Source organism: Anolis carolinensis, chromosome 1 (genome assembly GCF_035594765.1).
Source record: "Anolis carolinensis isolate JA03-04 chromosome 1, rAnoCar3.1.pri, whole genome shotgun sequence".
Taxonomy (NCBI): Eukaryota; Metazoa; Chordata; class Lepidosauria; order Squamata; family Dactyloidae; genus Anolis; species Anolis carolinensis.
In genome coordinates, this window is record NC_085841.1 from 58,033,935 (window position 1) to 58,061,441 (window position 27,507).

A 27,507-nucleotide genomic window follows, 5' to 3' on the forward strand; every position below is an offset into this window, starting at 1 on the left:
TCTCTAGTTTTCCTTTGTAATTTCCTTGTTCAAGAACTGCAACCCTAAAATCCCATTCTGTACATTAAGAGGATTAGCGTACACAGCAGCTAGGTTTGGGGCACTGCCATTTCTAATGTCAGTTTTGTGTACATTTATCCACTTACACAGGGATTGGCACGCTGCTTGGTGTGGCCTTGACCAGCCTCAAGAAGGCTGCCTGATGTACAGCGGACAGCTGCACCCAGCCAATCATGGGGCAAATGGAGGCCTTCCAATTGGCTGGCCATCTGTCTGGTGGGAACTTTCCCATCACCCAGGGGGCTTCCGGAAAGGAGAAGCCCCCCATCGGCACCATGGTGGCCCGGAGGGCGCCCAGCACCGTAACATTTCCGCCCAGTAAGTTGGGCAGAGCATTTTTGTGTCCAGTTATCCACTTACACAGTGATTATCCTGTTCAATGTGGCATGTAAAAGGACATTGCTGGCATAGGATGGCATATATCATACTGAAGGAAGAACAAGTAGATAAACTTCTGATGTTGCAAGTGATGTTATTGGCCCTTGTAATATTGCCCCTAGAGTAGATGTGGGGACAGAGTTGGCATCTGGATTTGTGGCAGGGTCTTTCCCTGTGTTATCTATGTCATGTAATTTGTTTATCAATCAGTAGTTGATTACAATTTGGAGGCTCGCTGTATCTGCCTCTTCAAATTTGTGAGAGGTTTTATTATTCTGAAGCAATGACTGTGGCATGCCAATGATGTGTTAGCGTGATCCCAGCTGGGGATTGTAGGTGACAACTAGGGATGTTCTGCCATTTTGTGCTAGATATTAATTTTGCCGTGTTGATTTGTTTCTTTGGTTCCTTCAGGTTTGAATCTTTGTCTTGTAGGTCTTAGTCCTAGTCCTTCTGAACAAAGTAGCTGATATATGCTCCTTGTAAGAGATTTTGTGATTGTTGGCTATTTTGGGAGTAAACTCAGTTACTCATCTAACAGCCCATTGGGTTTTTTTCTCCCTATACTGTTTATTCTATTCTATTCTAATCCAATATTTTATAGAATTTGAAATCTGGGTTTGTATTTGAAAATACAAATTCTCTGTATTCCAGAAGTTATTGACATAATTGTGACATAACTGGAAGACTGGAAAAGGTCTAGCTAGCCTTTATCAGTTGTGATTGGAAATTTTTTGGCATTTGCCTCTTGCCAGGTTGAAAACTAACTCAAGATTCTTTAAGTTCCTTTTAACAGAAGAATGTAAATCTCCATTTATTTCTTGCTTGCTAAAACAAATAATTTTCATGTTTCTCCTACTCCTACCAGGTGAGCTCATGCATTTCTGATCAGGTTTTTCTGAAGAACAGAACCCTTTGCAAGATACTAATAATGAAATAAAAATTACAAGCAAACCTGTGAGAAAGTCTAAAAATGTCTGAAATATATTATAGTGATGCCTCAATATTCTCAAAATACCTCTTCTCACTCAACGTGTGAACATTTGCAAGAAATCTTTGTTTCCCTACTCAGGGTGAAAATGCAAAGAATGGAAGATATAAGCTGAGATTTTACAGGCTGGCCTTGCCCCCAGACAGTTCTGATGATCTCCACAATATCTTCTAATATTCAAATAGCATATTCATACAATAATATAACACTTTGGAGACACCCTGTCTATCCTTTATAAATAATTTTAAAAATATTTTGTTATTCAAAAGCATACTATTCAAGGCATTTGCTAATTCCAACCCTGAATAAAATGCAGCTAGCCAGCAGAGGGTTAATCTAAACAAAGGGAATGGGTCCTTGTTTCTGTCATAATTATGTTGTTTTTCCTCCCAGCACTTTTACCGCTCTATCCTTCTTATTTATTGTCAGGCAAATGTATACAAAATGTTCACTGTGATTAAGTCTGAAAACAGTTTGTAAGATGAATAAGATAGATCTAGGGAAAGAAACCAGACGTCCCTGCAAAATCATTTTATCTACCTTCTAGCCTGATCATGGGCTTATCATGAGAGAATTTCTTCCATCCTTCAGCCCAGGGAGAAGGGAAGCCACTTCTCCGCCACTAAGCATTAATAATTTTGTCTAAAGGAGTATCTCTGGTAGACAGATTCATTTCCTACTGGCTCCAAGTAGGCTTGGTGCAGATACCTTTACACTTTGCCTGAGTCTAGTAGGATGTGACTAATTTAAACAGACTGACAAGGCTGGAATGTTCCTACATTTGGTAGTGGAATGGTCACAACAAGCCTTCCAATAATAATCTATGGGGTAGCTAACATTACTCTTTTCAGAAACAACTTCATATCAATTTTATCTGTGTATTACTGCAGTGTTCTGTGTAAAGGGAAAGAAAAGGAATACAATCCAATTCAATTTTGAAACACAGCATGGTTTCTGTTTGCTTTCTAAAATAGAAGTTTAAAATATTCTGCTTTCATTCCTCTCTCCTCATGCCACCAAATTTATGGTAGCAAGAGGCTTACACATTCAGATAGGCACTGAGGATTTGCTTTTAATCCACAAGCTTCCTTGCTTTCTTTCATTTTTTATTTCCCTATGGTTGAGCTATTACAAGTGAATGCAGGGCATAATAGCAACTTCAGGGGTGCTTTCTACATTGTAGTCAGGATGCCCTTGAGATGTTTTGAATTAAAATTAAGGCCTTGAGCCTAAGACATCTGTAGGGCATAGAGTTAAGCAAGGATGCTGTAATTCTTCCTCCTTTCGATTTCTTACTAATAGACAATAAAAGCCACCATTCAAGGAAAATATTCCCTTCAGTCATCCCTTCCATTACTACCAAACCAACACTGCAGCTTGGCTGTAGGGCCATTTAAACATAAGCTAAACGTAAGCATGCTGGTATCCAAGGAGGAAATGCCTTTCCTCAGGCTAAAACTGTTTCTCTTATGGGACTGAGCAAACTGATACATGGCAGAGCTATGTAAATGTTGAGCTTCACCTGTGAGTCATCTCAAGACTAACCTCCATCATGCCTTCCCAGTTTCTTCCTACAACTGCACACTGGAGAACAAACATGATATTAAGACCAAACTACATATTATGTAGAAGACACACACATTGCTTTCCTCACTTCATCTATGAGGAAAGAACTAAGACCAAGAAAATTGGACTAAACTGGAGGAAAGGAATCAGACAGCATCTTGGTTCCAGTCCAAGTTAGTTGGAACATAGTTGATTTTCATTGGAGTTCAAATCTGATCTCTTATATCCCATGTAGCATGCTATTCTGTCTTTGGTGGAAAGCAAAATGTCAGGCAGGATGATCTCAAGTCTTTAGCAAGGAAATTTGGAAATAGCTAGGAAATTAGCATGATTAGGCAGGTTGAGTGAACTTCTGTGTATAAGGAAAAGAGGGAAAGAATGGAAGCAGTTATGTAGAACAAAACTCTTGCATCTAGGAAGATTTCCTAACAGCAGCTTATAGGCTGAGGAATTTCAAGCACCCTTTAATATGTTGGTAACACTAGACAAACATAAAAAGAAAATGAAATAAAAATATAAGTAATAGAATTGTACTACCTCTCCGCCCATTCATCTCCCAAACTGATAATAATTCACAATTCTCCAGGTGTCTTGTTATCTAGTCAGATTTTGTGTTTCCTATTCGGAGGGTTAACAAAAGATTCCTTCAATTACTTTGAGAGCACATGCCTAGTGCTATACAATTTAATGCCGCTCTTGGGAAGAAGCAATGACAGCTTACCAGCATGCTCCTTCCTATGAGATGCATAGCTGCAGAATGCCAGACTTTAAATCGTTCAACAGCAAGCTTTAAATCATTCTGCCAAGTAATCTGTAGGGAGACATACCAGTCTTTCTTCAGAAGGAAATCAATGAACTGGGGAGACATACTAGCCAGGAATCTCTCCTTTCATCTAGATGTACAACACAACACACCAGGTGCCAGCTTTAACTGCTATTCTTGCAGGAATGGGTAACTTTTACAGTTAAACAAGGCCAAGATGCTGTGTGTAATTGGAAAGTGTGGCAGTAGCTGCTAGAATGGGAAAAAAATCAAGTTTAACTTGAGAATCCCTGCATCAAGAATTCTGATGATTTCACTCCAGTTCATATTCATGACAAACTTATATATAGTGTAATTGTATTAGTTGCACTAAAGAATGCCTACACAGATGTAAGGCACTTTTAATTTAAAGTAACAAGGATCCTCAGATGAATCTGTTTCTCTCTTTTCAGTTCTTGCTTCAGTAGACAATTGGGGTTCCTGCTGTAAATGCTTTTACCCAGGATAGGGAAGGTTAACGGATGAGAAGAAAACATTGAGCTTTGCAGCAAACATTGCAAAAAAACAAAAACAATTCCAAAATAAAGGGCTGTCTTCTTGCCCAAGTTCTTCCCTTGGGTGCTTCATGGATCTTTTGTATTATATCCACCCCTACCACCCAAGAAGGGAAGAAAGGGTCTGTCTATCGCACTACAATGAAAGGATTGGAGAGAATATAAAAGGGCATTTTTGCCAATGCCACTTTTTGTGGGACCTTAATATAAGTTGTTAGTTTCAGGAAGAAAATCTGATCTCTTTCAGTTCACACCCCACTTAAAAGAATAGAAAATGGTATGGGATACATGATTTAGAAAACCTTGGAATGAGCAATAAAGATTCCTGCCATTAGTCTGGAGACTCTCCCTCTCTTAGCCAGAAATCTCAGCAGTGAAAACTAATGATGGGTGAAAAAGAGCACACCACAGTCACACTCCTTAGCTGTCAATGTTGAGCTCAGTAAATCTTTGGATACCTTCATGTATTATGAACTACTGGAATGTAACCCATTGTTCATGAAAGTAGTAACTGATTACTCAAAGATTCTAACACATACCACATTGAATTTGGGTTTTTTGTTTGTATTTAGAGGTCAGCACTTAAAATAAAATTCTGGAAAGAAAAAAGGGTTAAGCTTCAGAGCAAAGTTTAAAAAAACAAACAAACAGGTGGAACATTCAGATATACTGATATGCTTTAAAAAACCCTTCTTGGGAGTCTCCTTGAACATGGAAAGATATCCAGGTGAATGCAAGGATGTAAACCTAATGAAGTGATTTTTAAATGAAGTAACAATTAATGCAATTCATAGCTTACATTGTTCTGCAGGATGTCATATTGTTAAAGGAAAAGAGAACTAATTCCTTAAGGAACATTGAGATGATGGCTTAGCTGTAAATAAATGTTGTTGGAAGGAATCATAATCAACTTCCTCATTTGCCCCTTTTGCAGCATCAATGAACATATTCCTTGTTATTTTAATCAGCCATGACAAATTGCTTCAAATCCAGTACTGGTCAGAACTGGGACTTCTTGTTTGTCAATCTAAATGGTTTTCGTTTTTGTCTTTCCTTTAATTAATTAATTAATGGTACTTTTACCCTGCCTTTCTCAACCCCGGAGAGGACTTTAACAAAAACGTTCATATGGAAGTTCAAGATTGGATCTTCAGGGAATGTGGCAACCATTTCACCACACGGATTTGATGAAGTCTTGAAATGTATGACCTGTGCCTATCAGAATCCTTAATAAAACTCAGCATTACACCACTCCCTCTTCTCCTTACCCCGTTTCAGTATGTTATTTGGCTATGGATATTAACTGAGGTGATTCCTGAAGACAGCAGTTGCAAGTCTCATAGAGTGCTGTCCGTGACTGGTTGGTGCTGATACATTCACCAGCAGAAGCTGAGCTTAATTTATTCCATGCCTGATCAAGCCTCCAAATTATCCAGAAATAGCAGTAAATAAGGCAAATATTATTGAATAGTAATAAGGAAGTAAACTGTGTTGAACAACAGTAAGAAAGGTATCCATTACCTCTAGTCATATTTCTATAGAAAACACTTTTTACTGTAAGATCAAAGTTATGAACTCTTCAGAATAATAAGCTTGATATCAATCACTTTTTTGCTGCTGTTCTTAGCTATTTAGGAAAATTTCTGACTACCTAGTGCTAACAGGTTACTAATATGTAGAAGCATTTACTGACTTTCCAGTCTTAACAATGAATGCATGACAGCTAAAGCTTGTGGTTGTTGAATGTAACACCTGCACTGCTGTTTATACTTGCATACCTAAATAGTAGGCTTGCTCAAATAATTCGATTTCCCCGTTACCCGTTATTAATTCGTTATTTTCGTTAGTTTTGAAGCAATATACGGCCTTGATTGTCCACACGTCTGGATATCGCGGTTTCGAACCGCGACTGGCCATTTTTAGTTATGTCGTCATTTTTTTTTCGTTTTTAAAAAAAGCTTTTGCAAATCACCCAAACTTGTTTAAGTGCACTGGGGCAACCTAGCGTGTTGTTTGCACCTTGTGGCCAATCAGAGAGCACGTTTAACCAGGGGGAGGGGCTGGTAGGATGTCCTGAATGAAAAGAGCGAGCACAGGGAGCCTCGTGGCTCATTTGCACCGGGAATCTGAAGAGGGTGGAAGGGAGATTCTGGGCAGGCAGGCAGGCAGTCAGGCAGGCAAGATTGCTGCGTCACAGCTTCCTTGGCTGTGTCTGAGCTAGAGCTAGGCTACAGAAGACCGGGAGAAAAGGTTGGGTGGGTGAGTTTGGGTGGTGTGGGTTTGGAAACTGTTGGGTGTTTCTTTTTTAATTTTTTGCAAAGGGCCTGTGGGTGTTTTTTTCCTCACGAGATTGGCGTTTTCCATTTTCCCACCCGGCCAGCAATTTTTCTGCTGCGCCATTTTTTCTGTTGCGGGCGGGGTGGGCTTTCTTCTTTCTTTTTTCAACGCAAAAGGGTTTTTGGAAACAAGGGAGCCTGATTTGGCCCTTGCCTGCTCAAGCAGGGCTGTTTGTCCGTGCCAGGGACGCTGTTTGTGAATCAAAAGCCAAGTTTGGCCAAAGGATTGCAGCTCCCATACTCCTTTGTAGAACTACACCTCCTTTTTGGGAAACAAGGGAGCCTGATTTGCCCCTTGCCTGCTCAAGCAGGGCTGTTTGTCTGTGCCAGGGACGCTGTCTGTGAATCAAAAGCCAAGTTTGGCCAAAGGATTGCACCTCCCATACTCCTTTGTAGAACTACACCTCCTTTTTGGGAAAAAAGGGAGCCTGATTTGGCCCTTGCCTGCTCAAGCAGGGCTGTTTGTCTGTGCCAGGGATGCTGTCTGTGAATCAAAAGCCAAGTTTGGCCAAAGGATTGCAGCTCCCATACTACTTTGTAGAACTACACCTCCTTTTTGGGAAACAAGGGAGCCTGTTTTGCCCCTTGCCTGCTCAAGCAGGGCTGTTTGTCCGTGCCAGGGACGCTGTCTGTGAATCAAAAGCCAAGTTTGGCCAAAGGATTGCACCTCCCATACTACTTTGTAGAACTACACCTCCTTTTTGGGAAACAAGGGAGCCTGATTTGGCCCTTGCCTGCTCAAGCAGGGCTGTTTGTCCGTGCCCGGGACGCTGTTTGTGAATCAAAAGCCAACTTTGGCCAAAGGATTGCACCTCCCATACTCCTTTGTAGAACTACACCTCCTTTTTTGAAAACAAGGGAGCCTGATTTGCCCCTTGCCTGCTCAAACAGGGCTGTTTGTCCGTGCCAGGGACGCTGTCTGTGAATCAAAAGCTAAGTTTGGCCAAAGGATTGCACCTCCCATACTCCTTTGTAGAACTACACCTCCTTTTTGGGAAACAAGGGAGCCTGATTTGGCCCTTGCCTGCTCAAGCAGGGCTGTTTGTCTGTGCCAGGGATGCTGTCTGTGAATCAAAAGCCAAGTTTGGCCAAAGGATTGCAGCTCCCATACTACTTTGTAGAACTACACCTCCTTTTTGGGAAACAAGGGAGCCTGTTTTGCCCCTTGCCTGCTCAAGCAGGGCTGTTTGTCCGTGCCAGGGACGCTGTCTGTGAATCAAAAGCCAAGTTTGGCCAAAGGATTGCACCTCCCATACTACTTTGTAGAACTACACCTCCTTTTTGGGAAACAAGGGAGCCTGATTTGGCCCTTGCCTGCTCAAGCAGGGCTGTTTGTCCGTGCCAGGGACGCTGTTTGTGAATCAAAAGCCAAGTTTGGCCAAAGGATTGCAGCTCCCATACTCCTTTGTAGAACTACACCTCCTTTTTGGGAAACAAGGGAGCCTGATTTGCCCCTTGCCTGCTCAAGCAGGGCTGTTTGTCTGTGCCAGGGACGCTGTCTGTGAATCAAAAGCCAAGTTTGGCCAAAGGATTGCACCTCCCATACTCCTTTGTAGAACTACACCTCCTTTTTGGGAAAAAAGGGAGCCTGATTTGGCCCTTGCCTGCTCAAACAGGGCTGTTTGTCCGTGCCAGGGACGCTGTCTGTGAATCAAAAGCCAAGTTTGGCCAAAGGATTGCACCTCCCATACTCCTTTGTAGAACTACACCTCCTTTTTGGGAAACAAGGGAGCCTGATTTGGCCCGTGCCTGCTCAAACAGGGCTGTTTGTCCGTGCCAGGGACGCTGTCTGTGAATCCAAAGCCAAGTTTGGCCAAAGGATTGCACCTCCCATACTCCTTTGTAGAACTACACCTCCTTTTTGGGAAACAAGGGAGCCTGATTTGGCCCTTGCCTGCTCAAACAGGGCTGTTTGTCCGTGCCAGGGACGCTGTCTGTGAATGAAAAGCCAACTTTGGCCAAAGGATTGCACCTCCCATACTCCTTTGTAGAACTACACCTCCTTTTTTGAAAACAAGGGAGCCTGATTTGCCCCTTGCCTGCTCAAACAGGGCTGTTTGTCCGTGCCAGAAAGTTCACAGCCCTCCACCCGGAGCCAGTTGTCGTATGGAGCTGAGACCACAGGACGATCAATGGAACATACAGGTGTTGCCGTCCTGGAACTACAGGTGGTGGATAGTGAGGATATAGATAACCCCACCCCTCCACCCGCTACTGACAGTGAGGAGGAGGTAGAGGAGGTTGTACCATCAAACCAAAAACTTTCTCTAGCTGACGAAAGGGTGCCCACGACTCCTATCTCTGTGGGCGTCGCCACAGTGGCTGTGGGGAGGCCAAGGTCATATATTTGGGACCATTTCCATGTCCACTCTCAGCGTGCTACTTTGGCAGTTTGTAGACACTGTGGGGCAAATATCAGCAGAGGCAGAGACCTGAGACATCTTGCGACCTCGGGGTTGAGCTCTCACATGAAGCGACACCATCCCTCCATTTCGGTAGGAGGGGGAACTGCAAGCCCTTCAAGTGGCAGCCTTAGCACACAAAGTTCTCCTGGTGAAGATGGTGGAAGGCAGACACAGTCCACCTTGGAGGATTGGGCCATTCCATTACCCAGAAAGAAAACGGGGGAAACATTACTCACACCCCACCAGATAACCCAAAGTGTGGGAGAGATGATTGCCCTAGATCACCATCCCTTCCGCCTGGTTGAACAAGAAGGCTTCGTACGCCTTATGAAACGACTGTGCCCCCGCTACAAAATCCCCTCCCGTCACACCTTTTCCAGAAAAGTTATTCCCGGCTTGTACGAGGGCTGTAAGGAACGCATTATCCAGATGTTGCGTAGCGCCATGGGAGGACACATCCATTTTACCTCTGACATTTGGTCAAGCTTGGGAGGAGGCCATTCCTACCTCTCTCTCACGGCACATTGGTGGGAGAAGGAAGGCAGTATGGATACATCCCATCGTTGGGCACTCCTCGCATTGGAGGTAGTTGATCGTGATCACAAGGCAGAGACCATCTGCAGCTATCTGGAAAACATGATGGGGGAGTGGATGCAGTGTAGGCCGGAAGAAATGAGGAGGGGCTTTATGGTGACTGACGCTGGTAAAAATATGATCAAAGCGGTTGAAAGTGCCGGGTTTCAGAATGTGTCCTGCATGGCCCACTTGCTTCACAATACCGTCAAGGAAGGTTTAAAGAGCCCGGAAGAGCAGCCAGCCAGCAACGCAAACATCGCCCTGCTGATCGAGCGCTGTAGAAAGATCGCGGGCTACTTCCACAGGAGCATCAAGGCAGCCCGGCAGCTGAGAGACAGGCAGAGCCTTGAAGGCCTCCCGCAGCACAAGCTGCTCCAGGACGTCTCAACTCGGTGGAATTCAACCTTTAAAATGCTTGAACGCATGGTCGAGCAGCAGAAGGCGGTACACGGCATCTCCCTCACATTGGTTGCGCCTGTTAGCAAACTTGTTCCAAATAAGCAAGAGTGGGACACTATCTCCCAGCTAGTAGACGTACTAAAGCCATTCAAACATGCCACTGAGACCCTTTCGGAATCAAAAGCCCTTCTTAGCCAGGCAGTGCCCATGGTCTTGAGGCTAAGGAGGCACCTAGAAAGGCTTGGGGCCGGTCGAACACTGGACTCCCTGGCAGGACCGCTGACACCGCCGGCCCAGGAGGTGGTGAGGAGGTTGTCCTTTGCTGTACGGAAATGCCTTGAGCCACTTCTTTCCAGCAAGGTCCATATGCTGGCGGCCTTGTGTGATCCACGGCTAAAGTACAACGTCTGCCCAAAAGACTTTACCGTGTGGAAGGCCCAACTAGTTAACCTTGTGAGGGAGGTCTTTGCTGCCAGGGTGGAGGAAACGGGCACAGCGGCCCCTCTTCCGGAAATGCCTGTCACCCCCAGCACTAGCGCTAGTGGCGAGACTGAAAGTCCCGGGGAGCCGGTAGGGGTTTGCCGTAGGGATACGGATCTCCAGCCGCGACCAGGAAACGTTTTTTTTGCAGAGACGGTGGCCATACTTGCCTGCTCTGAAGAATCCTCTTTGCTGGCTTCTGCTCAAAAGGTAGACTGGGCCGAATGCTCGGTCAACAGGTACTTTGAGGAGCCTCCTGAGATAATTTCTTGTGATCCATTGGCCTATTGGGCTTCACGTGAACACATGTGGCCGGATCTGTCACACGTAGCCCGCCAGTTCCTCAGCTGTCCTCCCACCAGCGTGCAGAGCGAAAGGGTCTTCAGCCTAGCGGGAGATGTAGTCACGCCCCACCGCAGCTTGCTGGACCCGCAAACAGTTGAGAAACTGGTTTTCCTGAAGGCCAACCTTCCCGTGTTGAATTTCCCAGATTTGGATTTTGACACCGACGGCTCCTAGAGCAACAGTTCTCCTCCTTTAAGCAGCTCTGCTTCAGAGTAACTTTGGCTAATTTTGTGGGTGGCCGGGGGGGGGGGGGTTGCCCCTTTGGACTCTGTCCAACAACTCTCTCCTCTAACCTACAATGCTTTCCTCTCTCTTTTCCCTTCCTTTCTCGTCTTTATCATCACTCACCGTTGCCCACTGTCGTTTTTGGGTTCATCAATCTCAAGGGGCCGTTTCCCGGATCATTGAATCATGGAATCATAGAAAAGTAGAGTTGGAATAGAACTCATGGGCCATCGAGTTCTCCCCCAACTAAGACGCAGGAAGTTTCATTCAAAGCATCCCTGACAGATGGCCATCGAGCCTATGCTTAAAAGCTTCAAAAGAAGGAGCCTCCAACACAGTCCGGGGGAGACAGTTCCACTGCCGAACAGCCATCACAGTGAGGAAGTTCTTCCTGATGTTCAGGTGGAATCTCCATTCCTATTGTTTGAAGCCACTGCTCCGTCCCGTTGTCTTCACGGCAGCAGAAAATAAGCTTGCTCCCTCCTCCCTATGACTTCCCCTCACATATTTGTACATTGCTATCATGTCTCCTATCAGCCTTCTCTTCTGCATGCTAAACATGCCCAGCTCTTAAAGCCTCTCCTCATACTGCTTGTTCTCCAGACCCTTATTCATTTTAGTCGCACTCCTCTTGACACTTTCAAGCTTGTCCGCATCTCCATTTATCTGCGGTGCCCAAAGTTGGACTCAGTATTCCAGGTGTGGTCTGACCAAGGCAGAGTAGAGGGGGAGCATGACTGCCTTGGATCTAGACGCTATTCCCCTATTGATGCAGGCCTAAAGCCCATTGGATATTTGATCTGCCGCAACCCATAGTAGGCTCATTGTTATCTTGTTGTCCACGAGGACTCCCAGATGTTTTTCTCACACACTGCTGTCAAGCTAGGCGTCCAAAAATCAGTCGCTTGGATTTCCATTATTTATACCGAAGTGAAGTAGCTTTCATTTGTCCCTGTTGAACTTAATAAAGTTACTTTTGGCCCATCTCTGTAGTCTGAAGTTACAAAACTTTTTCTCTCCTGTAATACTGATGCTGTAGAGGTAGAAGGATATTCTGTGGGAAATTAGTCCATAAAAGCCAAGGTAGGAAATGCTTCCTCTTTGGGTTCAGTACGGATTTCATTCAATTCTCTATTTTTCTTTTTTTTTGGTCAAAAAATATTTCCCTCATGAGCCAGGACTGTTTGGTCTTCTCCAGATCCTCGCAGTTCTTGTACAGAAAGAGCACTGTTATATTTGATGTGGATACTTCGGATAATCATTTTAGGTGAAGGAATACGCCAGACTCACACTTTACAGAGATATCTGTCCATCTGAACCTTTGAGGATGTGTTTTGCCGCAGGGATTAATACTACACCTCGACTTTGGCCAGCACTTCTCTAAATTTTCATCTTTCACTGTCCCATCGGCTTGAGCGGGTGTGGTCGACGCAGTGGCCGCGGGACGGCCGCCTTTGGGTCCCCTAGCCCTCTGCCCGCTTACGCGGAGGGTGCCTTTTGCCCGTCAGGGCGTGTGCCTTTGCGGCTGCTTTCGAGGTGTGGGCGCAGGTTACGTCGAGTGCGAACCGCTTTTTGCTGGCTTGTTGGTATAACTCAGAGGGTGGAATCATCAAAGACAGTGGGACACCTACGATTTTGCCAGCATTTCTCCAAATGTAAACCTTGTGTCCCATCACCCTGAAAGGCTGTGATTGACGCTGTTGCTGCGGAACGCCCGCCTTTGGTTCCCCTTGCCCTCTGGCCGCGCACGCGGACGGTGGCGTTTGCCCGTCAGGGCGTGTGCCTTTGCGGCTGCTTTCGAGGTGTGGGCGCAGGTTCCGTCTCGTGGGAACTGTTTTTTGCTGGCCTGTTGGTATAACAATAGAAGAGGGTGGAATGATCAAAGACAGTGGGACAGTGTCCCATTCACCTATAAAGGCAGTGTACTCAACGTTGTGGCCGCAGAACGGCCGCCTTTGGGTCCCCTTGCCCTCTGGCCGCGCACGCGGACGGTGGCGTTTGCCCGTCAGGGCGTGTGCCTTTGCGGCTGCTTTCGAGGTGTGGGCGCAAGTTCCGTCTCGTGGGAACTGTTTTTTGCTGGCCTGTGGGTATAATGATAGAAGATGGTGGAATCACTGAAAAAAGTGGGACACCTTGGACTTTACCACTTCTCAAAATTGTCTTCTTTCACTGTACCATTGCCTTGAGCGGGTGTAGTCGACAGTATGTGATGATAATCTTCCGCAGACTCATAAGTAGAGAATCAATCCACTCAGAAACTCTGTTTTGCTATTAAAAACAATTACTTATGTCTTCATGTTCCCTTTTGAATCAACATTTGTGCTTTGTTTCTACTTTGGATTCATTACTACTCCATTACACACAATATCTTTCATAATTGTACTTCCTCAACTTTACTTTAACTGTATACCAACAGAAGTCATTTCCCTCTATCCAGCTCATCTGCTGGAGAACTTTAATAACACCAGAAATACACACAAGTCTTCCCTGAAGTGCAACTCCATGGAAACATGAACCCAACATCAGAGCCTTAAAACCTTCCTCTTCCAAAAAGCCTTAGAGGTCTGTGTGGTCGTTCGTTGCCTATTGAAGAATTGGTTGCCAGGCCAATAGTATTTCGCACTGTATTGTTTTTTAACTGTCAAACTACCTCCTCTCTATTCAGCCCTCGGACCAGAGCCGTGTTTTTACACCACTGTTTTTTAAGCTGGTAATGCTGTATGCTGACTGTGACTTCAGTTATATTTTATGTCTCATTGACCCAACATTTCCTTGAATACAGAAGAGTCTCACTGATCAAAGCTGAACGGGCCTACCTAAGCTTAAATAAGGAAATATCTTGGATTGGACTTGTAGAAGAAAAGCGTATTACACATCATATGAGGTTATGATTTTCCTAATAAAGCACCAAAAATTCATGTTATACAACCAATGTGACAGAAGAAGTCGTTCAATATGCAGTAATGTTATGTTGTTATTGCTTAATTTATGAATTTGGCTGCAAAATATCACGATATAATGGAATCACTGACTACATAAATGGCTAGTTTTTTCCAGAGGCTAGACGGTTTGCTGTCATGGAGTGTGTCTTTGTGTCATGGGTTGTGGGGAGTGGGCGTGGGGCCGGCCAACGGTGGCTGGCCCCCCTGGTCTAAGGAGATTGGGCCCACATTTCAAAAGCAGACGTAACGAAAGCATGCCCTTCCCCATGTGGGTTCTGTGGTGTGTGCGTGGGGCCGGCCAACGGTGGCCGGCACCCCGTGTCTGAGGGGCTTGGGCCCACATTTTGAAAGCAGACGGAAAGAAAACATGCCCTTCCCCGTGGCTTGTGGGGTGTGGGCATGGGGCCGGCCAACGGTGGCCGGCCCCCCGGGTCTGAGGGGCTTGGGCCCACATTTCCTGGTTTTTTTCTTCTCTCTCTGTCTCTGGGATGCATGCCGGCCAACTGTGGCCGGCCTAGTATTTCAATGTGTGGGCCTTGCCGGCTGTAGCTTTTTCTTTCTTTTCTTTTCTTTTGTTTTTGCTGCCTGTCGGCCTTCGTGGTCGTGTTTCCCACGTTGCACCGCATCTCTCTTCTCTCGCGGCTGTCTTTCTGCACCCCTTGGTGCGATTTTGCACAGAAGCCTCCTTTGGGGCGGCCACTATTTCTTCCTCTCTGGGATGCGTGCCGGCCAACTGTGGCCAGCCTAGTATTTTAACGTATGGGCCTTGCCGGCTGTGGCTTTTTCTTTCTTTTCTTTTCTTTTGTTTTTGCTGCCTGTCGGCCTTCGTGGTCGTGTTTCCCACGTTGCACCGCATCTCTCTTCTCTCGCGGCTGTCTTTCCGCACCCCTTGGTGCGATTTTGCACAGAAGCCTCCTTTGGGGCGGCCACTCTTTCTTCCTCTCTGGGATGCGTGCCGGCCAACTGTGGCCGGCCTAGTATTTTAACGTATGGGCCTTGCCGGCTGTGGCTTTTTCTTTCTTTTCTTTTCTTTTGTTTTTGCTGCCTGTCGGCCTTCGTGGTCGTGTTTCCCACGTTGCACCGCATCTCTCTTATCTCGCGGCTGTCGTTCCGCACCCCTTTGTGCGATTTTGCACAGAAGCCTCCTTTGGGGCGGTCACCCTTTCTTCCTGTCTGGGATGCGTGCCGGCCAACTGTGGCCGGCCTAGTATTTCAATGTGTGGGCCTTGCCGGCTGTGGCTTTTTCTTTCTTTTCTTTTCTTGTCTTTTGTTTTTGCTGCCTGTCGGCCTTCGTGGTCGTGTTTCCCACGATGCACCGCATCCCTCTTCTCTCGCGGCTGTCTTTCCGCACCCCTTTGGGCGATTTAGCACAGATGCCTCCTTTGGGGCGGCCACTCTTTCTTCCTCTCTGGGATGCGTGCCGGCCAACTGTGGCCGGCCTAGTATTTCAATGTGTGGGCCTTGCCGGCTGTGGCTTTTTCTTTCTTTTCTTTTCTTTTGATTTTGCTGCCTGTCGGCCTACGTGTTCGTGTTTCCCACGTTGCACCGCATCTCTCTTCTCTCACGGCTGTCGTTCTTTACCCCTTTGTGCGATTTAGCACAGAAGCCTCCTTTGGGGCGGCCACTCTTTTTTCCTCTCTGGGAAGCGTGTGGGCCAACTGTGGCCGGCCTATTTTAATGTGTGGGCCTTTTCGGCTGTGGCTTTTTCTTTCTTTTCTTTTCTTTTGATTTTGCTGCCTGTCGGCTTACGTGGTCGTGTTTCCCACGATGCACCGCATCTCTCTTCTCTCGCGGCTGTCGTTCTTTACCCCTTTGTGTGATTTTGCACAGAAGCCTCCTTTGGGGCGGCCACTCTTTCTTCCTCTCTGGGAAGCGTGCGGGCCAACTGTGGCCGGCCTATTTTAATGTGTGGGCCTTGCCGGCTGTGGCTTTTTCTTTATTTTCTTTTCTTTTGCTTTTGCTGCCTGTCGGCCTACGTGGACGTGTTTCCCACGATGCACCGCATCTCTCTTCTCTCGCAGCTGTCCCTCTGTACATATTTAGGCAATTATGCTAAGATCCTTCCTTTGTGGCGGGCCACTCTTTTTTCCTCTCTGGGATGCATGCCGGCCAACTGTGGCCGGCCCATTTTAAAGTGTGGGCCTTGCCGGCTGTGGCTTTTTCTTTCTTTTCTTTTCTTTTGTTTTTGCTGCCTGTCGGCCTACGTGTTCGTGTTTCCCACGTTGCACCGCATCTCTCTTCTCTCGCGGCTGTCGTTCTTTACCCCTTTGGGCGATTTTGCACAGTAGCCTCCTTTGGGGCGGCCACTCTTTTTTCCTCTCTGGGATGCATGCCGGCCAACTGTGGCCGGCCTATTTTAATGTGTGGGCCTTGCCGGCTGTGGCTTTTTCTTTCTTTTCTTTTCTTTTGTTTTTGCTGCCTGTCGGCCTACGTGTTCGTGTTTCCCACGTTGCACCGCATCTCTCTTATCTCGCGGCTGTCGTTCCGCACCCCTTTGGGCGATTTAGCACAGATGCCTCCTTTGGGGCGGCCACTCTTTTTTCCTCTATGGGATGCATGCCGGCCAACATTTTAATGTGTGGGACTTGCCGGCTGTGGCTTTTTCTTTCTTTTCTTTCCTTTTGTTTTTGCTGCCTGTCGGCCTACGTGTTCGTGTTTCCCACGTTGCACCGCATCTCTCTTATCTCGCGGCTGTCGTTCCGCACCCCTTTGGGCGATTTAGCACAGATGCCTCCTTTGGGACGGGGTCCTCTGGGTTTTTTTCTCTCTCTCTCTGTACGGGATGCATGCCGGCCAACTGTCGCCGGCGCAGGATGGGGTCTTTGATGCTGAGATAGACATTGGGGTTCGGATCCCCACGGGGATTTTTTCTTTCTTTTTGCTCCAATTTTTCCCACTACCCCTGCCAGTGCTTTTAATGGATACTAACCCTCATGTGTATCTCATCAGCTGAGCCCCCGCCCTACTGCTTTAGGGAAAAGGGTCAGGGGTGTGGGATCCATGCCCCCATGTCTTTTTCCGCAGTTTAAGCCCACGCCCTGCTGCTTTGGGGAAAGGGACAGGGGTGGGAGACGGGCCACGGTGGACGGCTCCCCAGGGGAGTGGGATCCAAGCCCCCATTTTGCCATCAGGCAATAAATCAAACCAACGTCGCAGAAATCTTACATTTCTTGGGAGGGGAGGGGCTTGGCCACTGGGGTATAATGGCCTCCAATATGGATGCCTGGGGAAAGTCATTGCGCATAGTGGCAGGCAGCAAAATGTGTCTCTTGGCCAATGGCCCCCAATGCCCTAAAATTTTGACAGATTTATGGGCACTGAAACAATGTTACACAAGTAGAAGAAGGACTTTCACAGTGATGGAACCCCTACTGAATGAACAGGAAATAACAATTCAAAAGCAGGAACAGATTTTTTGCAATTGGTAAAGTTTTTTTATATGAACTATAAAATTGCGCAATAAATCTTAGGAAAGGGCAAACGCTCTGCAATTTAGCAAACAAACAGGGTGGATTGTGTTCTCCCACTGTACCAAATTTGATCAGTATAGCTGAAAAAATGAGAGCAGGAGAGCCCCCAAACTCCCCCCCCGGGGCTGTTTTTGGGCGACTGCGCATGCGCGTCCGCCATTAACGAAATAATTTTGAAGATAACGAATTTTCGTTAATTTCGAATTTTTTGGGGGGCAAAATTCGGAAATGCCTTCAGAAACGAAACGCTGCCCCCCTCTAGTTTTGAAACGAGTTTAGAATCAAATTTTTCGTGGATCGATCAAGCCTACTAAATAGCCTGTACTGTGTTACATCAGGGACTGACAAATTCATTCAGCCTTTGAGAAAAGTAGTCATACCAGATGACTGTAGAGGTATAGACCATCTAGCCTGGTAAGTACACAATTAGGATGAGAAAAGAGTGAATCTATGCTGTCAATATATTCTACTTAAGAAAATGAAAATTAGCTATGGAACTTCTGATCAGTACTTTGGAGATTGCTTCAAGTCACTGGAATTGAAATGCAGCAGGAACCCACCAGGGCATGATCCATGCAGAATAGCTTTTTGAACTCTTTGCTATCAGGAAGAAAATCCCCCAAGTTATGCTGTACTAGAAGTCTCTTCAATATCTACATTTGTCTCATAACAAATGTGTTAGCCTTTAAGGTGTTTCAGGCCATAACAGTATTTATTTATCTTCAATAGTGAGAAAGTGAGAAGGAACGTGAGTTTTTCAACCATCATAAATTGTTATTATTTGAAGAATTCATATTCAGTCATTTAAGATGAATAAAAATATATAACAATATATTTACTAGGGTTGTGTAAAATCCAGATGTGGGTCATAAGTGATTCAGTAAATTTGTACGTATGACCCATTTATGAAGCCAGCACATTGCACCCGCCCCCCTAAAACAAATTAAAACAGTAACCTGCAGAGAGTTTGTAATAACTTTGTTACTTTTATAAGTCACAGTGAGTCAGCTTCTTCACCGCAAGCAGACCCTACTGGGCAGCCCAGGCAATCTTGGTATGTCACATGCTCTCCTCAGCCTATCAGGGCTGAGGGAGAGGCGAAGGGAAGAAGCGTTCCTGGTGTTTCCTCGGTCATCATTGTGAGCGAGTTGGGAGAGAGCAGGAGATCTGCGGTAGCAAGTGACGAGTGACTAGCTAAGAGCTGAATTTTTCCATTCTCTAGTTTGCCTCCCTTACGCATTCTCTAGTTTGCAGCCGGGATGGATTGAACCAGCCAACCTCCAGCCTCTCCAGCCAGCCATATGAGTTTTATTGATATGCCATACAGGAGACAAACTATGCAAGAATCTGAGCTCAGGATCCACAAAGTGTCTCCCCCCCCCCCAGGTGTCTGTGTTTTGTGGAGTTAAGAGAAAGAACAAAACTTTAAAAATCCCCTAAAAATCAGTGGATATTTGAATACTTCTGAAACTTGGGGGAGTGCTCCCCTGGCGATGTTGTGCCATTGGAGAGGCATTGAAGGGGATAGCTCTTATGGGGTTTTTTTAAATGTTGTGCATAAAAACTTCAAAAATGTCCTTAAAATCAGTGAATGAAGGAAAAGTTCTCAAATTTGGAGAGCTTACAATGGTAAATATGTGCTAATTGTAGCAAGTTTAATCCCAATGGTCCTAAAATGAGGGGAGAGGTGCTCTGGAAGTATCCCCATCAGCACAAATGGGCGAATAATGTAATGAAAAACTAATAACATTTTCGTTAGACACCTTGGGAATTTTTCTGAACACTTCAGAATCAAAATGGGGGCCATCCCAATTTCACAAATACAAACGAAGTGGATGTTTGTCATCATGCACACCTCTAATATTTACATACTCATAATAATGACTAACAGGAACAGTGTCTCAACTATTTCAGCTTTGCTGATGTCTAAAGACTAAGTACTTAAACTGCACATGAAATTTAACAACATCAGAAAGTAGAGCAAAAAGTGCTGTACTATATCCTTTTCTCTTAAGATTGGACACCACGAAATGTTGCGAAGTGATTTAGGAGGGAGGTAATCATTCCATAATGTTTTACTGTGCAAAATTCAGCCATCAAGATATTGTTGAACTACAGTTCACAGCATTCTTTAGAATTAGCTATGCAAACTAGGGATTATGAGTATTGCAATCCAACAATATCTGGAGGGTTGCACACTTTCTAACTCTGGCATGTTATCTTAAGAGTTGGAAGGGATTTTGGAAGGGATCTTGTGTGATCTTAAATTCAAGATGCAGCTATATGCATCCATGAAGAAGTACTACTTGTAAGAAATATGGATAATTTATCACATTAAAAAACATTTCTCTATAAAGAGTCAATTACCAAAGCTCTGTCAAGAGAAATGTCTTCAGCTACACCTGAAAAGATACCAAAGAGAGGGTCAGTTTAGCTTCTCTAGAAAAGACCTTTCCACTGAGGAATTTATCTTCTCTGGGTGAACACTTAGTTTTTTCATGTGTTTCAACTGACCAAGTTCCAGTCCTTTTACCACTGCTATTCCATGGCTTATCTCTTGGTGCATTATATAATGGTGCTTCTTAAACCATTGGATATGGGAGATTGGCAGCCCCCACCCCTCCCAATGTCTAAGACAGGCATGGGCAAACCTTTTTGTCTTGGGGCCACTTTGTTGGCTCAGTCAGCAGGGCCAGGCCAGGAAAAAGGGCAGCCAGGCACACCCTAGGTGGGATGGACTCAGAAGGGGGAGGGCCTGGGAGAGAGCAGGGCCAAGAGGGGGCGGGTCAACCTCAGGTTGTCCTCCTAGCATAAGGATGGGGCTGCTCACCCCATCCTTATGCTGGGAGAAAAACAAGACATGCAGTGACTGCCCCTATCCTCCTCCCCAATCCTCCTCTCTCGATCTTCAGGCTGTCCTCTCAGCATTATGCCAGGAGGAGGGTGAGACCGGTGATGCCTGAGAGCACTCCGGAGCCCTCCTCAAGCTGTTCTCCCAGCATGAGGACAGGTTGTCTTAGGAGGGTAAGACATGCAGTGGCTGAGAGATCTCCAGAGGGCTCTCAGCTGCTGCGTGCCTTACTCCCCCATCCTTTCTGCATAAGGATGTGGCGGGCCACTGCAGACTTATGCCAAGAGGACAGGGAAAATGAGGAGGGCCTGAGATAAGCCCCCAGGCCTCAGTTTGTCCATGCCTGGTCTAAGGGATTGATACTATATTTGTGTCAATTAATGCAACTATTTCTTTTCCCCTCCTAAAAATTCATAGGGGACTAAAAGCCAATAAATAGGGCATGAACCAGCATTAGTCTATGAACCACCATTTATTTTAAGCACAGAAGGGAGGTATTGATGTCTCATGTTGAAAACTGGGGAAGCTAAAATGTTGAAGCCAATCATATAGGTAACAGGGTATGAGTAAAGAAAACCATCTATGCATATAGATAGACAGACAGACACAGAGAGAGAGACATTATGTTTTTGTATATCCTTGTATTTATCCTAGCATTTAAAATAAGTTTTAAACCATAAGAAATGACAATACCTACCTTTCTTGCAAAATAAGCTTATTTTCCTTTTTCCAGAATTCTTTGCAATCAGAGCTGAATTCATGCCAAATGCTGAAGAAAGCATTTAGGGATACTTCCTTCTCACCCATTTTTGCTTTCATACAGAAATATGATGCAGTCTCCAAAAAGCTATGGAAGAAATCAAAGATGGAATCTGCTTTTAGCATCAGTGAACAACATTCTTACTACATCCATCACACATGAAGTATATTAAGTATGCTGATTAGTTTCCTGTCAAAGATATAATCTTAATTCTTTTGTTTTCTGAACCTATAACTCTGTTTACTTAGGAAAAGTAGGTTTGGCATTTTCCATATATGTATCTTTCAAAGGGCAGAGCTCCTAATTAATTTTGTAAAACCAAGAAAATAAAAACACCATAACCATTCACATGTGACATTTTTACTACATTTTTGCAAAACAGACCACACTGTCTATTGTTCCTAAGAAGTACAAACATTATATCATATTCCTTTTATGAAATAAAAATTAAATGTTGCATAGCAGTTGACTACCAAGATAGATAGGAAATCTTGAAATTAAACCCAACAACAGTGAAACAGTGATTCTGTGGGATGATTGTTCTGTTAATAACCAGTAAATCTCTTTGTTCTGTCTGTTATAACATGGCTGAAATTAAACATTCTGCTCATTTTGTTTTATTTAGGTATTCGGAACAAGGTTAAAATACAAATATGAGAAAGGGAGGTTGGACCATTCCATTGTTACCTTCACTTGTGGAGGAAGACAGTTTGAAAAAAAGAGTACTCCTCCTATCTGCCATGTTTGTTTTAACCCTATAGACAAGCAGGTAGCTGAATAGAGTTATATTTTTTGGAAATTCTGTTTGCATGACCAAAATCAACCTCCAAGCCTTTTAAAGTGAAGTTATTTAAAGTTAGTGAATGAGACATTTCCCATGAAAGTATTCCCTGACAAACCCCTTTCAAGAAGAGAAAAAAATCAGCTCTGGTAAATGATAGGAAGATCTCTGGTTCCCAAATTTTCAATTTTTATCAGTAAGCAATCTGATTCAGAGCAGTATCACCTGAGAATGAAAACAATATACTTAGTCCCCCAGATATATTCACTACATTGCATATAAATATACACATATCAAATAAATTATGACCACTGGATCCAGTAGGATCATGTTCCCAGTCTTTGCATGAGTACTTGAAACTATGGGTGATAACAAATGATATTGAAATCATAGGATCATAGAGTTGGAAGAGACCTCGAGGGCCATCCAATCCAACTCCCTGCCAAGAAGCAGGAAAATTGCATTCAAAGCACCCCTGACAGATGGTCATCCAGCCTCTGTTTAAATACCTCCAAAAAAGGCACCTCCACCACACTCTGGAGCAGACAGTTCCACTGCTGAACAGCTCTCACAGTGAGGAAGTTTTTCCTAATGTGCAGGTGGAATCTCCTTTCCTGTAGTTTAAAGCCATTGTTCCATGTCCTAGTCTCAGGGGCAGGAGGAAACAAGCTTGTCCCCTCCTCCTTATGACTTCTCCTCACATATTTATACATGGCCATCATGTCTCCTCTTAGCCTTCTCTTCTGCAGGCTAAACATGCCCAGTTCTTTAAACCACTCCTCATAAGGCTTGTTCTCCATACCCTTGATGATTTTAGTCACCCTCCTCCGGACACATTCCAGCTTGTTGACATCTCTCTTAAATTGTGGTGCCCACAATTGGACACAGTATTCCAAGGTTTTTTTGTTTTTGTTTTTGTTTTTGGTCAGGAACGACTTGAGAAACTGGTGTGAGAGAATTGGCTGTCTGTAAGGACATTGACCAGGGGATGCTATGATGTTTTGATGTTTTACTATCCTTGTGGGAGACTTCTCTCATCTCCCTGCATGGGGAACTGGAGCTGACAGAGGGCACTCACCCATTCTCCCCAGATCTGAACCGCCGACCTGTCGGTCAGTAATCCTGCCGGCACAAGGGTTTAACTCATTGTGCCACCGAGGGCCCCTAGTATTCCAAGTGTGGTCTGACCAAGGCAGAATAGAGGGGTAGAATGATTTTCTTGGATCTAGACACTATACTCCTATTTATGTAGGGCAAAATCCCGTTGGCTTTTTAGCTGCCACATCACATTGTTAGTTCATGTTTAACTTGTCCATGAGGACTCCAAGATCTTTTTCACACATACTGCTGTCGAGCCAGGCATCCCCTATTCTGTATCTTTGCATGTCATGTTTTCTGCCTAAGTGGAGTATCTTGCATTTGTCCTTGTTAAACCATTTTTCAGTAAAGTTTCATAAAATAAATAGATAAATTATGGGCACTGATTGTTAATGTCTTTGCAACAGATTGCCTTCTTGTGGCCTTAGACTGTTGGATACTGATGGCTCACAAATTAACTTAGAATCACACTAGAAATTAACAGTATCCAGTTGTCTGGGATGAGAAGTGAGCAGGACCAAGAGTTACTGTTGTTGTTGATAATATTATTCTGTGTCCTCAAGCAATTTCCAGTTTATGTTAATCCAGAAGTAACCCACATAGTGTTTTCATAGCAAGATTTGTTCCGAGGGGGGTTGCCTTAGAAGAAAAACCATGACTTGCAAAAATCACTCAGTGTGTTTCCATAACTGAGCAAAGATTGGAACCCTGGTCCATTACTCAAACCACTGCACTGCACTGGGTTTCTAGATCAAAGTAGCTGACAAGAAATAATTAAAAAGACAGAAATAATTGCGACTTCAGCAATTCCTAACCCAAGTGTGCTCAATGAAGGAGGATTTAGGAGGGTTCCAGCAAGCATGGTCCCATCCCCATGCAAAAGTGTGTGAGCTACAAATGGCTGAAATATGCTTGTATTGTCCAAACATGATATGTTTACTGCATACCGTGATATACACATTCAAATCCTATTTGACATGTAAAGCCTAGAGCTTCCCTTGGAATGGGATGAGAGATCCATAGAACAACACTGTTTCCCCCAAGGATGCAGGAGAATGAAAAAGCACCACACAAAAAGCAGGCCTTCCCAGCACTATGTTTAAATGTTAAGTAACAATAAAGCTACATTTTCTAATCCATAGCCTTTTCAACAATTAGGAAGCCAGACTTGATTGAAATCCCCACAAATAAATTCTCAAGGAGTTTGATAAACAAACAGTGGTAACATTTATCAGAGGCATGGAGGCTTTTTGTTTGTTTCAGAATTCAGGATCAAAGGGGGGCCAAGGCAGGCTTTTGCACAGACTGCTGCTAATCTTGCTGGGAACTGAAAAACAACCAGTTAAGAGACACACCGGCATTTCCCTGCTAGCATAATTCCTTTATCTAAACAGCTAAAAGTTATAGTGAAGTCCTTAGCAGGTCACTTACACAGGAGCAGACTTGTCTGCAAAGTACAAAATATCAGGCAGCGATAATACACGAATACGGCTTACATACAAATATGGAGAATATGGGCTGTTGTATAAGTAGGCTTAAAAGCAGGGGTCCTGAAGAATTAACTTGTTTATCAAGTAAGCACAGGCAAGTTGCCTTTAAAGTAATCACCTCCATTTGGTCTGAGAAGGTTTTCCATTTATGGTAATTAAACCATCTCCACAGTGTCTATTTGTTTTAAAAAGGAAACAGATGAGCAAAGGCACAGTTTTACTTCCCTCCATCCATGTTTTTACAGTTATTTGATTTTTCTACACATATAGAGGTCACAGATCAAAACTGTGCATTTGGAGGTTAAATTCTATGCTATTCCTCTCTTTAAATTTCAAAAATGCCAGTAACTCAAATTACAAATTTTACAAATGAAGAAATATTCTACATTGGGGGGGATCCATTTCACTGTAGATTCCATATCACTGGGGTGGCGAATTCATGGAGTTTTAGACTGAACTTTTAAAAGGAGTTGTCTAATTTATTGATGCATTCGGCACACAATGTCTCTGCAATCATGGGTGCTTTTTAATAACTAACAGGAACAACAAGAGCTATATCAATATTTCTCAGCAGACTTTTTCCCCTATAAAGGACCAAGATTTTTCTTAGCACCCTGTCCACAAGAGAAATAAAAGTTATAGAATTTTCTCAAAGCATTCTGTTGTCTTGTTTAAAACATAGGAGCTCACTCCAACACCACCCATACCCCACAATGTCATAGGATAATACTAGAACCACTGTGCAGAATTATAGTTACTGGTCATATGAAATAAGAAGGGGTCTTGCACAAACTGTATAAAGGAAACTATTCCTAAGGATAAGTGCATATAAAGAAAAGGGAAAAGAGCTTAAAAATGGAGTAGCAATTCCATGGTGGGTTTTAGTTTGAACATTAAAGAATGACCAAAGTGCTAACTAGTGTTGGGCATTAGTATGGAATTGCTATCCGTTTCTGTATGTTCCATTCGTATGGCCCCATTTCTGTTTTTGGGCGCCGCTTCCGAAAAAGGGCGCCTATACAAATGGCATTTCAGAAAAGGTCTAAAACAAAACAAATATTTTTGTGCCTGCCAGGGTTGCAGGTCCTGGGCGGCATGGGCGCTTCTCTCTTCTCCCCTTTAACTGTGTAAATCAAAGGGGGGAAAAACCGTACTGTAACTCCATTGGCGTGTGTGGACACAGTGCATCTTCAGAGTCTGGTGTGCGCACATGTTTTGGGCCGGCTTGCCACTCTCCTTGGAAAAGGACTGCATCTGGCAAGCAGGCCTGTCAGCAGGCTCTGAAGTGGAGCACCAAAATAGCACATCTTACTCGGCACTCCGCTTGAGACCCTGAAGATGCGCTTGCTGTTCGGTCTGAAGTGGAGTGCTAAGTAAGATGCGGTATTTCCGCGTACTGCTTCAGGGCTTGCTAGTAGGCCTGCTTGCCAGGCGCAGTCTTTTTACAAGGAGAGTGGCAAGCCAGCCCAAAATGCATGTGTGCACAAGACCCTGAAGATGTGCTGTGTCCACACATGCTGATGGGGTTACAGTAAAGTTTTTTTTCTTTGCTTTACACAGTTAAGCAGGAGAAGAGTGAAGCTCCTGTGCCTCCCAGGGCCTGCAGTCCTGGCAGGCATGAAAATAAGATGACAAACAGTTACTGTTCCCACTTTTCATTTGTTTCATTGGTATTTCCAAACTGGAGTGGGGTGTACCATTTTGTGCATTCTGAATAAACAAAATGGTACAGAAACACAAATGAAACAGATGAAACAGTAACTGAGCCTATGTCTAGTGCTAACCTCTATGCCCAAATTAAGTTCAGCACATAGGATGGCTACTTTAAAGTTTGGACTAACTCCCAGAGTTGACCTACTGCTCACTGACACGGAGGCCATCACTGGTCATTGTTTGGTGAACTACCTCAAGCATCTTTCCAGCAAGCCTTTGTAAGTAGACCTTTCTTTGAAAAACATTTAGAAACTTCAGCTGGTACAAAATACAGATACACTGGTCTTGTACAATTTGCACAGACTTCTAATTTGTTTCTAGATGCAATTAAATGGACTAAACACAAAAGTCTTGGGCAAGACCAAGCAACAGACCACCTTATCTTATGGTAAGCAACCTCAGAGAGTGGATTCATGACCTACACCTGGAACACTGTGTCCAATTCTGGGTACTGCAATTGAAGGGAGATGTTGACAAGTTAGAATATTTACAGAGGAGGGTGACTAAAATGATCAAGGGTCTGGAGAACAAGCCCTATGAGGAGCGACTTAAAGAGCTGGGCATGTTTGGCCTGCAGAAGAGAAGGCTGAGAGGAGACATGATAGCCAAGTATAAATATGTGAGGAGAAGTCATAGGGAGGGAGGGAGGGAGGAAGCTTGTTTTCTGCTGCCTTGAAAACTAGGACACAGAACAACACCTTCAAACTACAGGAAAGGAGATTCCACCTGAACATTAGGAAGAACTTCCTAACTATGGGAGCTGTTCACCAGTGGAACTCTCTGCCCCGGAGTGTGGTGGAGGCACCTTCTTTGGAGGCTTTTAAACAGAGGCTGGATGACCATCTGTCGGGGGTACTTTGAATGTGATTTTCCTGCTTCTTGGCAGGGGGTTGGACTGGATGTTTCTTCCAACTCTATGATTCTATGACTTTCCAGAAGAGCGTGCTTAGCTGTTTCTTCTCTACTTGCAGTACTTATATGATGGAACTCCTTCCCTAGAGAAGTTTGGTTTGCTCTCTAATGTTGGAGCTTTAGACATGCGGCCGACTTTATTACAAAAAAATCTAACTTTTCCTTTGGACTAAAGTTCCTTTTCACATCCTGTTAATGACAGCAGCACTGTGGTCCAACCTTGCTTTGTGTTTTAAATGATTTTTATATTTGTTTTGTGGATTTTAATTGAAAAGTTGTTTATTCTGTAGATACATGTTTTCCTTCCTGGTTAGCTTTCCTGTTTTTCTTAATCCGAATAGAGCATTCCATGCAATTGTGGTTGATGCTTAAGTTGTCCTGCTTAATGACATTACCAGGGGCAGTTCCTTGT

At 44.4% G+C, this 27,507-nt stretch overlaps 1 protein-coding gene across 2 annotated transcripts in view; it reads right to left on the reverse strand.

Annotated features, from left to right (window-relative positions):
• The window catches only part of fmn2 (formin 2), a 242,202-nt gene that overhangs the window by 7,172 nt on the left and 207,523 nt on the right, over nt 1-27,507 (reverse strand). For both annotated transcript variants that reach the window (XM_062975121.1, XM_062975120.1), the window contains exon 17: nt 21,039-21,188. In XM_062975121.1, coding sequence (XP_062831191.1) covers nt 21,039-21,188 — 150 coding nt within the window. The remainder of the gene's footprint in view (nt 1-21,038; nt 21,189-27,507) is intronic.